At 39.3% G+C, this 11,597-nt stretch overlaps 2 protein-coding genes across 7 annotated transcripts in view; both read left to right on the top strand.

The window, feature by feature from the left end:
- The first annotated feature begins 139 nt into the window (after positions 1-139).
- rab32b (RAB32b, member RAS oncogene family) lies at positions 140-4,752 on the top strand. The gene is made up of 3 exons (XM_031737084.2): positions 140-514; positions 2,498-2,775; positions 3,152-4,752. The coding sequence occupies exons 1-3, from the start codon at positions 301-303 to the stop codon at positions 3,332-3,334; spliced, it is 675 nt and encodes a 224-aa protein (XP_031592944.1). The 5' UTR covers positions 140-300; the 3' UTR covers positions 3,335-4,752.
- A 4,096-nt stretch (positions 4,753-8,848) lies between these two features.
- stxbp5b (syntaxin binding protein 5b (tomosyn)) overlaps positions 8,849-11,597 on the top strand; it is a 28,364-nt gene continuing 25,615 nt past the window's right edge. For 3 of the 6 annotated variants that reach the window (XM_031737128.2, XM_031737127.2, XM_031737126.2), the window contains exons 1-2: positions 8,850-9,360; positions 10,676-10,773. In XM_031737128.2, the coding sequence (XP_031592988.1) occupies positions 9,217-9,360; positions 10,676-10,773 (242 nt within the window). In that variant the 5' untranslated portion in view covers positions 8,850-9,216. Of the gene's footprint in view, positions 9,361-10,675; positions 10,774-11,597 lie in introns of all 6 variants that reach the window. The other 3 variants (XM_039603227.1, XM_031737125.2, XM_039603228.1) reach the window with 2 other exon arrangements.

The raw sequence follows: 11,597 nt of genomic DNA, 5'->3' as shown, positions 1-11,597 counted from the left end.
GCTTTTGTCTTTCATGTTTTTCAAGTTGAAACATTAGGTGGCTCTGTGCTCTTGGTGTGGTTGCTGCAGTAGCGATTTATAAATCAAAGGTCAGCTTTTTATTGCTCTGGTTTGAAGGAAGAATTTCAAAGCAGGGACACTGTAGGAAGTAGTGACACAGGGAATAACGCAGAGCGTTGTGTATTTCTACAACTTGTTATTTTACTTTAAAACTCTGTTTAAATGTGACCTAGTTCTACACAATTATTAGGAAAAGAATATTTTATCTGTCTCCATGCCTGTCAGCTCGTGGACGGCAGCATGGGAAGAATTTCGGTGACATTATCTACAGAGAAGCTTTTTAAAGTTTTAGTCATTGGGGATCTGGGGGTTGGGAAAAGCAGCGTTGTCATGCGTTATGTTAATAAACGCTTTGATGAAACATACAAAGCATCCATTGGAGTTGACTTTGCCCTAAAGACAATTGAATGGGATCCCAAGACAGTGGTGAGACTACAGCTTTGGGATATTGGAGGTGAGTTTCAAAACTATAAAGCAAATTCCTGTACAAAAATACTGGATTTTATGGCATCTGTTATAAACTCTGTAGAAACTGCGAAACTTCTGTGAAAACACTATTTAAAAAGTTTCTGCAAAGCTTTTATCTGTAAACATTTTGAATGTAGTGAAGTAATATCTTGATACATTTATTTATATATAATGTGTATTTGAATAGAGTATACCAGAGATACACTCACCAGCCACTGCATTAGGTATACATGTTCTACATAATGTCTAATTGGCATGGCAGCAACTCAGTGCATTCAGGCATGTATATGGTAAAGATGAACTGCTGAAGTTCAAACCGAGCATCAGAATTGGGAAGAAAGGGGATTTCACCTCCTAAGACCCGAACTCTTCCACGGCATGCATTTTTAATTTCTCTTTGTTATTTGGGCATATTGCGACCCGATGAATGTAAAAACAAAGAATTACCAGATTTGGGGGGGTTTTTTTACCTGATTTTTGTTTCTAAGAAAAATGAGAGCCATATATGAGGATATTCGTTTAAAATTTCGATAGAACAGTAGCAGTATAATGTCCTCGTAAGTGGATATCAGGCCCTTGTAGAGCAAAATTGAGTATTTTGGTCTAAATAACCCAAAATGTGATGTCCACATATGTGGACGCCAGGTCCTAGGAATTTAAGTGACTTTTAATGTGGTATGGGTGTTGGTGCCAGATAGGCTGGTCTGAGTATTTCAGAAACTGCTGGTTTACTGGGATTTTTCCCCAAAAACCATCTATAGGGTTTACGGAGAATGGTCCAAAAAAGAGAAAATATCCAGTGAGTGGCAGTTTTCTGGGTGAAAATGCATTGTTGATGCTAGAGGACAGCAGAAAGGCCAGACTCCTCTGAGCTAATAGGAGGACAACAGTAACTCAAATAACTACTTATTACAACCAAGATATTCAAAGGCGCATCTCTGAATGTGCAATACATCGAACCTTGAAGCAGGTGGGCTTTAGCAGCAGAAGACCACACCCTGTGTAAAAACACTGAAGTTACAGTTTGCACTGGCGCACCAAAATTGGATATTAGAATATTGGAAAAACATTTCCTGGTCTGATGAATTTTGATTTTTGCAGCAACCTTTGGAAGGTAGGTACAGAATTTGGAAACCCGGCTATATCCTGCCTTTTTATCAACAGTACAGACTGGTTGTGGTTACTGTGGGTTATTTTTTGGCACATTTAGGGCCTCTTAGTTCCATTGTTTAAACCCCACAGCCTATAGAGGATTGTTGTTGACCATGCCCACCCCTTTACATCCACAGTGAACCCATCTTCTTACGACTGCTTCCAGTCACAAATGTCACAAATCCAGTAGCAAGGTGTACTTAATGAAGTGGAAGCTGAGTGTACATTTAAATAAACTATCAATTAGAAAATGATAGAAAGTACACTTATTTGCCTAAAATGTATTTATGTATTTTAAATAAACAAGAACTCCGGAGGAAAGCATTTTATTTGCACATAATATTCCAAAATTGCATTTTGGAATATTATGTACAGTCTTTTTTAATTCATCCAAATCCTTTTTTTTTCCTGTGGAAATTATAGTTTAGTTCTTTTTTGGTGACACAACTTTTATACACATTTTTAAAGTTAAATTTCAGTTTAAAGTTGATGAATGTTTTAGTGCCTAGAAACTGTAGCAAGTCAAACTGCAGTTTTTTTTATCCATTTTTTACTCAGAGCTAAATTTAATCCTAGCCAGTGTCCATGGAAACATACGATTTTATTTCAGAAAATTATCAGTAGTCGCTCAGTTCTTACATAACATTTAGGTTGCAGTCTGATTTGACATGATAATTCAGATCAAAAAGAGAAGAAAAATCTTAAATAATAGCTGCCTATCCATGAGGGAAAAAAAACACATTCCTACTTGCAGTCAGGTTTTATTAGAAGTTGAGCAAAAGGATCCATTACACACATTATTTTATTATCCCTCAAGGCCAAGAGAGGGTTAAGAACATGTCCAGAGTGTACTACAAAGAGGCGATGGGAGCAGTAGTGGTCTTTGACATTACAAACAGCAGCACCCTGGAGGCTGCCTCTGAGTGGAAGCAAGACCTGGATACCAAAGTGCGTCTTGACAGTGGCCAACCGATCCCTGCTGTCCTGCTGGCCAACAAATGCGACCTGACGGGGAGGGATGGAGCCTTGGTGTCCTCTCTGGACAGCTTTTGTAAAGACAACAGCTTCCTGGGCTGGTTTGAGACTTCTGCTAAGGTGTGTGCAACCATAGCAGGGGAATATGTGCCTTCATTAACAGTCAGTGTTGGCTGTTTAGAAGTAATAACATTGGGATATTCAGCAGATCATTAACTGATTATCTCAGTTAGTATCTCAGATTGGATTCTGTTTGACTAATTTAATAGATTTTATATCTAAAAATGTTCATATTGCAAGACTCCATTCTGCATGAGATTCTGCATTAGACTTGCATGAGGGTATGCTTTATTGCATGTGTGAACTTTATCACTGCAGCTACTGCATATAACCTGTTCATAAAAATATGTTAAAATATTAACACACGCAGCCAAACACTTAACCCGGCGGATGCATACACAATGTTCTAAATCGTGTTCTTCCCTGCCATTTTTAGGAAGATATAAATATTGAAGAGGCAGGTGCCTTCCTTGTCAAACAAATAATGCTGTGTGACACCAGCCTGTCCACTGAAGAGCACCACTGGGATAGGATCAAAGTGAACCAGACTCCCACGGAGAGTCAGAGTCAGTCACTGTGCTGCGTGAGATCACTGTTCTGCAACAAAGAGCCAAACTAAAGCTACTACTGGTTAAACAGAACCTGACCTGTTTGTGGTGCTGGGACATGAATCCACAGCCGCCTCAGGGAAGCTATGACAGAAAGCCAGCAAGCTTCAGTAGCTTTATATTCATATTTCTGCTTTGCTGGTTTTTCTCAATAATCTATGGACTGTGTGGGCTGCCTCATAAACACCTCTGTGGAGACAATGAGCTCATTCCTCTGATAAACCACTGATCCAGTCAGGATAATAAACAGATCAGCATGACACACATCCTGCTGGGAAAAGTCTGTGACACTCATTGCACAACCAAGACGTGCTAGTGAATGACCTACCATGATGAGGAGCCACAAGCTATCTAACATTTATTCCCATGCAGAAAAACAGCGAGGAAGAGCAAAAAATGTATATTTCATGAAATAGTCCTCATCAAATGACACTTTATTTGATTCCAGCTTCCACTGTGCCTTCGTCTGTTATGCAACCCATGCATATAATTATCTCTTAATCACTTTTGCAGTAAGATGAGCTAAGACCCATGCATAAGCAAGGCATCTCAGATTGATATGGCCAAAAGCAGAGAAAAGCTATCAGCATGACCTGATTTTGGTGGAGAAAAGAGAATTGTGAAAATGCCCAGAGAGGACACAGTGTGCAATATTGGGAGCAGAGCATTTAGCCTGTATCTAGCAAATATCAGAAGAGGTGTATGTGTATGTGACTGTATGTGTAAATGAAGTAAAATATCAGCCACTAAATTCTGGCTGAGATCGAAATAAAACCATTTGGAAGTATTTAGAAAATGACAAGCTCATCCATCCATCGCACACCCTCGACAGGTTGCCAGGCTTATAAGTTCATTATTTAGTTAGTTTAGTTATTATTACACTGCCTACAGTAACTGGTTAATTATACGTTGATCAACTTAACAAATCTATTTTTTATACCTCTTTTTCACGGACAGTTTGATCATTTCAGTCATGTCACTGTGACCTTTTTAAATCTTGTCAAGTTTATTCTTTAATCAGTTAGAAGATGTTTTAACAGAATACATTTGAAATTATAATTCTCAAGCAAGTGGTTTGTTTTTAATGCTATTAATGTGAAATTAAAGTGCCTTTAAAGTCTGACATTTAATCCAGTGCAATGTACGATACCTTGTCTTGTTCATTGACATGTTTTGTGTTGCTCAGGTTATTTTTGCACACCAATCTGTTCTTTGCTGTCCTGTAGTTTTACTTTTCGGTGTCCTTGCAGTGCAGCAAGGGAACTGTTCTACATCCTGCCGCTGGGTACCTTTCAAGAGTAGCATTTGTCCAAATTCAGCCACTCTCTCCAGACATGTCATGAGAATGGATTTAACCTTGGAGTATAATCACATAATGTTTTGTTATATCAGCAATTGTTGATGTAGCATTAATTTCCATTACCATAAATTTTCCCCCAAAATACATTAAAAAGTTAAAAATGGGCACCGCAGTTTCCCAAATTTATTCAAACCCCCAACAAATTAATCTGATCTCTACATGCTGATCAAAGGAGTTGCAGCATAAAAGCCAGCAAGGTAGTTTACCTCATGTGGCAATTGTGCCTGAGGCAAAACGATGGAAGAAGTAACACACAACTGCTAATTTTGGATGTATGTCCCAGTTACTGGAGACCTACATTCAGAAGTCAAAGAGGGATGCTGGCCCCAATACTTTTTCACATTGGACACAAAAGCCCCGCTCCTTAACTTGTTTATAAATATGACAGTTTGAATGGATGGGAGCCTCACTCCCTGCAACAGATCCCATCACTTGTGCATTATTGATATTGCCCTGTTTTATCAGCCCTCCGGCGTGCATTTTCTCTGGCAGCTTCATTCATATATTCATGACTGCATGACAATTTCAATTTAGTCAAACTTGTGAATAGGTTTATAAAGCGTAAAGCTTTGTGCATAGCTTTGCACTGTCTCCTATTGTGCTTTGTGTGACCCATTTTATGATGTCCTATGTGGAAAAAGTCTTTGAATAGCAGACATTTGCAGACATTCTGCTGCACCTACATTATGTATGTTGATGTGCCCGAGTTCATAAATGTAAGAAAAAAAATGCTAGAATATGAATGAACCTACAATACCCTTTAAATTGACCACATCCTGTCCCATCAAGGGGCGCCATGATGAGGGTCTGGGATCCTTACGTTGCTGTCCATGGTTCTGAATTTTTGTCACAAGGCGAGTTCTTAAGCACAACAAAATACAGATTTAGAGGTTAATAGTTTGCTAGTAGATGACGCCATCTAGTGCACAAAATATACCTGTGCAAAAACACTTTGAGGAGGGACATAAAGTGTTTTTTCTTTTGTATTGCTGTCCACATCAACGCTAAGACAAACTGATTGTACCTGAAAATCCTGTTTCTGATTCTAAAGGGTTATTGGCAGTACTGAACCAGTCCTGTTTCCCCAGTCAACACCAACATGTTTTGCTTCATCACATCATATTTCTGAATCAGATTTTTAAATTTTAGTTGTCATCTATAGCAGTTTAACGGATAAGCTAAACAGCTTTTTTGCATGTAATGATCTGCAAAATAACTAGTGCCAGATGAAGCTACTACTTTTTTAAAAGCAATATTTAAAGTAGCATAAAATGGAAATACTCAACTTTTTCCAGTTCTAGGTGCAGGCACGAGACATTTAAAAGTGTTCGGAAGATCAAGTCTGAAATTTCAGTTTCTCCATAATTTCTATTTTTGATTGTTATCAGTGCTGTTTTCCAAATCCACAAATTGCACTGACAATGTTTTAATTTATATTATTTGGTATGCAGTCTTTTTTTTTCAACAGTATGAACAATTGCAGTTCATGCAGTAAGGTTTTACATACCAGGATATTATAAAAACAAATAATGTGGTCCTTCAAGTTGGGTAAGTACAACCTCAGATAAACAACACATGACATATTACACCATGTCCTTATTTAACAAGAATTAAGCCAAAATGCAGAAGTAGAAGTACATGTGAAATACATCTTCACAGCTTTCATAGGAATTACCTCTATAAACACAGACATTTTGACAGAGACTACATGATAAACATTACAGAAAACGTTCTGGTAGATCCTTGTAGAGACTGTCCTGTAATTATAAATTTCGAATGTAAAGTTTTCATTACTTCACAGAAAATGTACTTTGGTATAGTATGGATGGTAATAGGAGGTGGGGGTCTTTATCAATACCAAACGCTGAAGCAGTATAAAAAAAGAAAATACTAAAACACTGAATATAATACAGCATATTAGTACAAATACCTCATACCAACTGTCAGACACAGTGGTAGTGGGCTGATGATGGTGGACTTGCGGTCACTGAGTTGATCATGAACTCCTCTTTATACTAAAGCATTTTGGAGTCAAATGTGAGACCATCTATCTGAAAGTCAAAGCTAGGTAAGTTAGGTAACGAAACAGGACAATGATCCAAAGCACAGCAGCAAATCTACAACAGAATGAATCAAGGTGTTGCAATGGCCCAGTCAATCTCCAGACCTCAACCCAACTGAAATGCTGTGGTGGGAGCTGTGCATAACAAAACACTCACAAACTTCAGCGAGTTGATCCATGACTGATGTTTTGTTGTGTGTTTTTGTATCCAGTTATGGTTTTCTATCTGCTATCTATCTCTGTTCCTTGTGTCTTTACGTTTCCATTTGACTCTTTTTCCACACGCATCCTGCCTTGTTCCTATTGACTTTCATTCTTCTTTTCTCCACTGCATATCTCCACCTCGTCATCTATAAACATCACAGAGACTCCTGTTGTCCTTCATTTGTTCAGTTTCTTCAAAAGCACTCTTGCACATGGTGCTGAGATATGCCCAGTTTCAGTATATAGCTCTTTGAAAATCCCCTTGTTGGTGCAAAAATGCTACTTTACGCCTGTCAAACTGTTACCCCTGTTACAGATTCAACCAAACAACTTGAATTGATGAGTGCTTTCCACGCATGTTCACCATTAACCATGTGATATTAGTACGATCACCTCTCCAAGCACTCAGTTGTTTTTGTGGAACTTTCCGGGGTCATCACTCATTCAAGAGTGCAGAGATTTTGAGTTAATAAATTAAGCTTAAGAAATGAGAATAAAATATGGGGTTTTTTTGCAACAGCCAGCAGGTAACAAAGTGTCTAGAAGTCTATTATGTGTAGACAAAACAGTTTTATCTTGTGTTAGATGCCTTTTTTTGTGCTTGAATGATTCATAAGTCTAAAATTACATCACTCTAAAAATGGTCAGGTACAAGAACTGGACTGAAAATGGACAAAAAAGCAGCAAAGCAAAGCTTTGACATTCAGAAAGTCTGGGCCATTGTAAAAATTTACAAGAAAATCTGGCTCCTTGGAAGCAAAATATAGGAGCAGTTCAAGACTTTTTGCACAGTGTTGTATGTGATAAATTACTGAAAGTCAATACAAAACTTTTGACAGAATTAAATCCAGAAAAGAACCAAAACCAAACAATGTCTTAAATCGAAGTTACAAAAAGACTCTGACGTTTTAAACATGTGTATTGCTAAGGCCATAGCTTTAATGCCTCATAAGGTTAACTCAATAATTTTCTGTCTTATGTGTCTTCCACGTGACTTTGTCAGGTGTACCATTTAAGGGGAGCTGCTTAATTCCTGAATCAGTTAAAATAAAACTATGTGCCCACATGTGAATTTTTTTAATGGGCTAATTAAAAGAATGACATATCACAAAGGTGAATATTTAACAAGGTTTTCCAGCTTTGTGTCCAGTTCTCTGCAGAGGCAAAATAACCTCAATCTTCTTCCTTGGGGAACATAAGGAGTGAGGAAATACGGCCTATTTTTCAGACATGCACAGTAGATTGGAATAGAATACCAGAGGAGTACCCTTATATCGCGTTTCAGTGGGAAAGGGCGTTAGTAAAAGATGCTTGTGGCTACATTGTCTCCCACTGTTTCCCTGCGTTATTTGTTTGCACTTTTATACCACTCTTCAAAGGTCTGACAGGTGTCAATGGGGTAAGGTTTTGCTTCCCTCCCAGCCCTCGAGCACTGAGGCTGCTCGGGACTCTTCTTTAGCCAGCAGGGGGCCGCAGGGCTATCTGAATTCCTGTGTTGCTATGTTAAGTTTTTTTTATACCTAAAAATTGTTTTAAGAGCTCACATCGACAACAAATCTTAAGATTGTGGCCAACATTAAGGACTTTGATTTTGAGGATTTTTTTTAAATTATAATTTAATTTTGATCCACACAAAATGACAATAAATAGGTGTTTAGAAATAATAACACTCCCTCTATTAAACTTACAATAATTTAAGGATACTAATGTATTTTAAATTGGTTTAATTTGCTATGATAGGTATCGAAATGTATAACCTATTTATTCTCTTCTTTTTTCACAGCAGGTGTCAACACAAGCAGTTTTAAAACGTTTTGTCAGCTCACATTCCCATCGAGGTCACCTAATCTGACGGGTCACGGAATACACCGTAACACCGGTCCTGCATCCGGGTGACGGCAGAGCGCAGACTCAATCCCCGCTGCAGTTCACTGCGTTTCCGTAGCCACTTTGCTACCCGCTGAGCCCTGGTTGGGGAAGGAGCTGGCGGAAACGATTGATCCCGGTCGACTAAACGCCAAAGCTGGCAACATAAATGGCGCATTAGGGCTGCTATCGGAAGGGACTCTCTAAACCAATGTTCGTGACTCGGACGCTTTTGGAGAATGCGTTGGCAACACCCTCCGTAACATGTGAGATGTATACAGAAAGGTATTAACTGTGCGTTATTTCGGCTAACTAGCTAGCAGCTACCCCCTTCTCTGTATCCAATTTATGGTAGCTCGCTTGATCTGTTTTCTGAACCGTCGCTTGTGTACCGGAGGAAAATGAAGAAGTTTAATATTCGGAAGGTGCTGGACGGCTTGACAGCGGCTTCTTCCTCCTCCTCCGCAAATGCTCAGCCGGGTACTCCCAGGGAAAACGATGTTGTCCAGGAGACTTTACAGTCGGAACATTTTCAGCTTTGCAAGGTGGGTTTCTGTTAATAACAGCTAACATTAACGAACTGACAGTCAGATGACAGCAGCGTGACACAAAAAAGAAAGGAGAAAACACTGACTGCTTTTATTTCTGTCAGCCCTGATCATTATTTAGGATGGAAACCACTTGAATGTACACATACCAGATATAAAGTCACATATTTCAGCACTACAGTGTGATTTATTTATTAGTAAATTTTTTAGTCTATTTTAGCCAGCCCTGCCTTGATGTAGTCCATAGTGGGCTGTTTGCATTGCTCTGAATTTTTGAAACTGTATATTCGTCACTGTAAAATCTCATAAAATTACAATACAACACACCCACCCCATTTGGACATTGCTCACTTCTTCTATTCATGCTGGAGATGCAGGTCTAACGTGGGTTTTAATGCGAGTTGTTGAGGGCAACATCAGCAGCCTATATTTCGTTTATCATAATAATAGTGGATCCATTGCAAATTTCCCATCTTCTGTTTCGAGGGTGGTGAGAAGAGCACTTTTTATTGCATAAACTCCAGCTCTAGTAAATATCCACCACCTCTCATACCTTCAGCTAAACTTCTCCTTGGATTTTTATACTAAGCCACCACCATCCACGAGTGCAGCAATCGCTTCAGAGCCTAATCTTTGTGGGTACAGTGCATAAGGGCATGTGAGTGAACAGCTTTGGCAAAATAAATAAAACTGATCATTTAAATCATAGCCTCACAGGTCACTACACAAGAGCTCCCCAGCCTCATTTTTAATCATGCACGGTTTAGTAATGCAAACTGTTAGGGCTGCCTGGAACGGTTTCACCCACCAGCTTCAACTCCAGCTGGGAGCAGAACAGGTCAGGTCCCCAGGTTACAGGGCCATGGCATTACCTGTTATATAATCCTGCTGCAAGCTGCAGAGAGCTCATGGATGATTGAGCAACGTTTCCAACCTGAAACAATTGGGTTATAGATGCCTGATGATGATAATATTTTGGAGGATTAGCTACTGCAAGATTCTGACAATGAAATCCAGCTCAAGGTTGTCAAAGTGAGCCTAAGACTGGATAAAAATTAATGTATTACTGTTGTTTTCCAAAATTAATTCTTCACAGATATCAAGCAGCCATAAGAAAGATATTTCAATAATATTTATGCTTTATCTAATTTCTTTTGATAATAGTGCACATTTTCCACATTGATAGATTGCATTTCTTGGAGATTATGATAATTTTTTTTCCTCCACTAATGCCAGCTCGACTGTGTAGGAGACGATCGAATAGCTGGCTTAAGGTCTAATGTAAATTGTGCTTCTTCTTTTTTTCCTGCAGACTGTGCGTCATGGCTTTCCATATCAACCATCCTCAATGGCTTTTGACCCCGTACAGAAAATCCTGGCCATTGGGACTCAGGCTGGAGCTTTGAGGCTGTATCCTTTCTTTTTCCCACATGAAGAGTCATGCAAGGAAAGTAAAGGTTTACTTTTTTTTAAAAAAAAAAAAATTGAAAACACCCTCACCCACACAGTCGTTGCACACACGTGTAAGGAAAGTAAATCCGTGTCCAAGTTCCTGGAATCGTTTCCAGGAACTTTTTTTCCACTTAAGTTGCCATTCAGCATTCCACAAAGGCACGGGAGTTCACAGAGTAAATGACCCTTTCTGTCTATTGTCATCCAACGCTACAAAAAAAAAAGAATCTCCAAAACAAGCTAAAGGAAGTGGAGTTCTTAGGCTTAGGATGTGTTTCTGTGCAACCAGCAGCCTCCTTCTCCTGGAGCACCCAGGCTCATTAGTGGTATCTCTGCAGTAGCATGAACAGCTCCTCTGCCATATGCCGAGGAGCCAACCTCATCAACTGTGCTGCCCAGTCAGTGCCAGGATGCCACTTCATATGTGCTGTAAACATAACTGGACTTGCACGACATGCACACACAATCAAGCTGCCACAGTGCTGTGTGGCCCCTCAGGCAGTTGGAAGTCAGTTTCACATTTGTTTGTTTTCAAGGATAAAAATTCGCTTTTACAGCTAACATCCGTGAGTCACAGCAGCAGAACTGCCCCTGGATTCCAGTCTATTAAACACTGCATGTGATAGTCTACTCATATCCAGGTTATGCCTTCAGGGCTGACCTATTAGTGTATCAGCTCAGGGTTTCCCTTTGTGCTGGTATCCTGCTTAAGAAGCCCACCTGCCTTGTTTAGATTTTCATTAAGTGGCTTTGTCCTCATCATTATCCACTCTCTAGATTAA

This window comes from Oreochromis aureus, linkage group 19, assembly GCF_013358895.1.
Source record: "Oreochromis aureus strain Israel breed Guangdong linkage group 19, ZZ_aureus, whole genome shotgun sequence".
Taxonomy (NCBI): Eukaryota; Metazoa; Chordata; class Actinopteri; order Cichliformes; family Cichlidae; genus Oreochromis; species Oreochromis aureus.
Note: the sequence above shows the minus strand (reverse complement) of the source record. Positions and strands in the feature narration are given on the sequence as shown.

Coding starts and splice junctions, on each gene's coding strand:
- rab32b (XM_031737084.2), top strand. CDS start 301: ATGGGAAGAATTTCGGTGACATTATCTACAGAGAAGCTTTTTAAAGTT. Junction 515..2,497: donor ACAGCTTTGGGATATTGGAG/GTGAGTTTCAAA, acceptor TTATCCCTCAAG/GCCAAGAGAGGGTTAAGAAC. Junction 2,776..3,151: donor GGTTTGAGACTTCTGCTAAG/GTGTGTGCAACC, acceptor TGCCATTTTTAG/GAAGATATAAATATTGAAGA.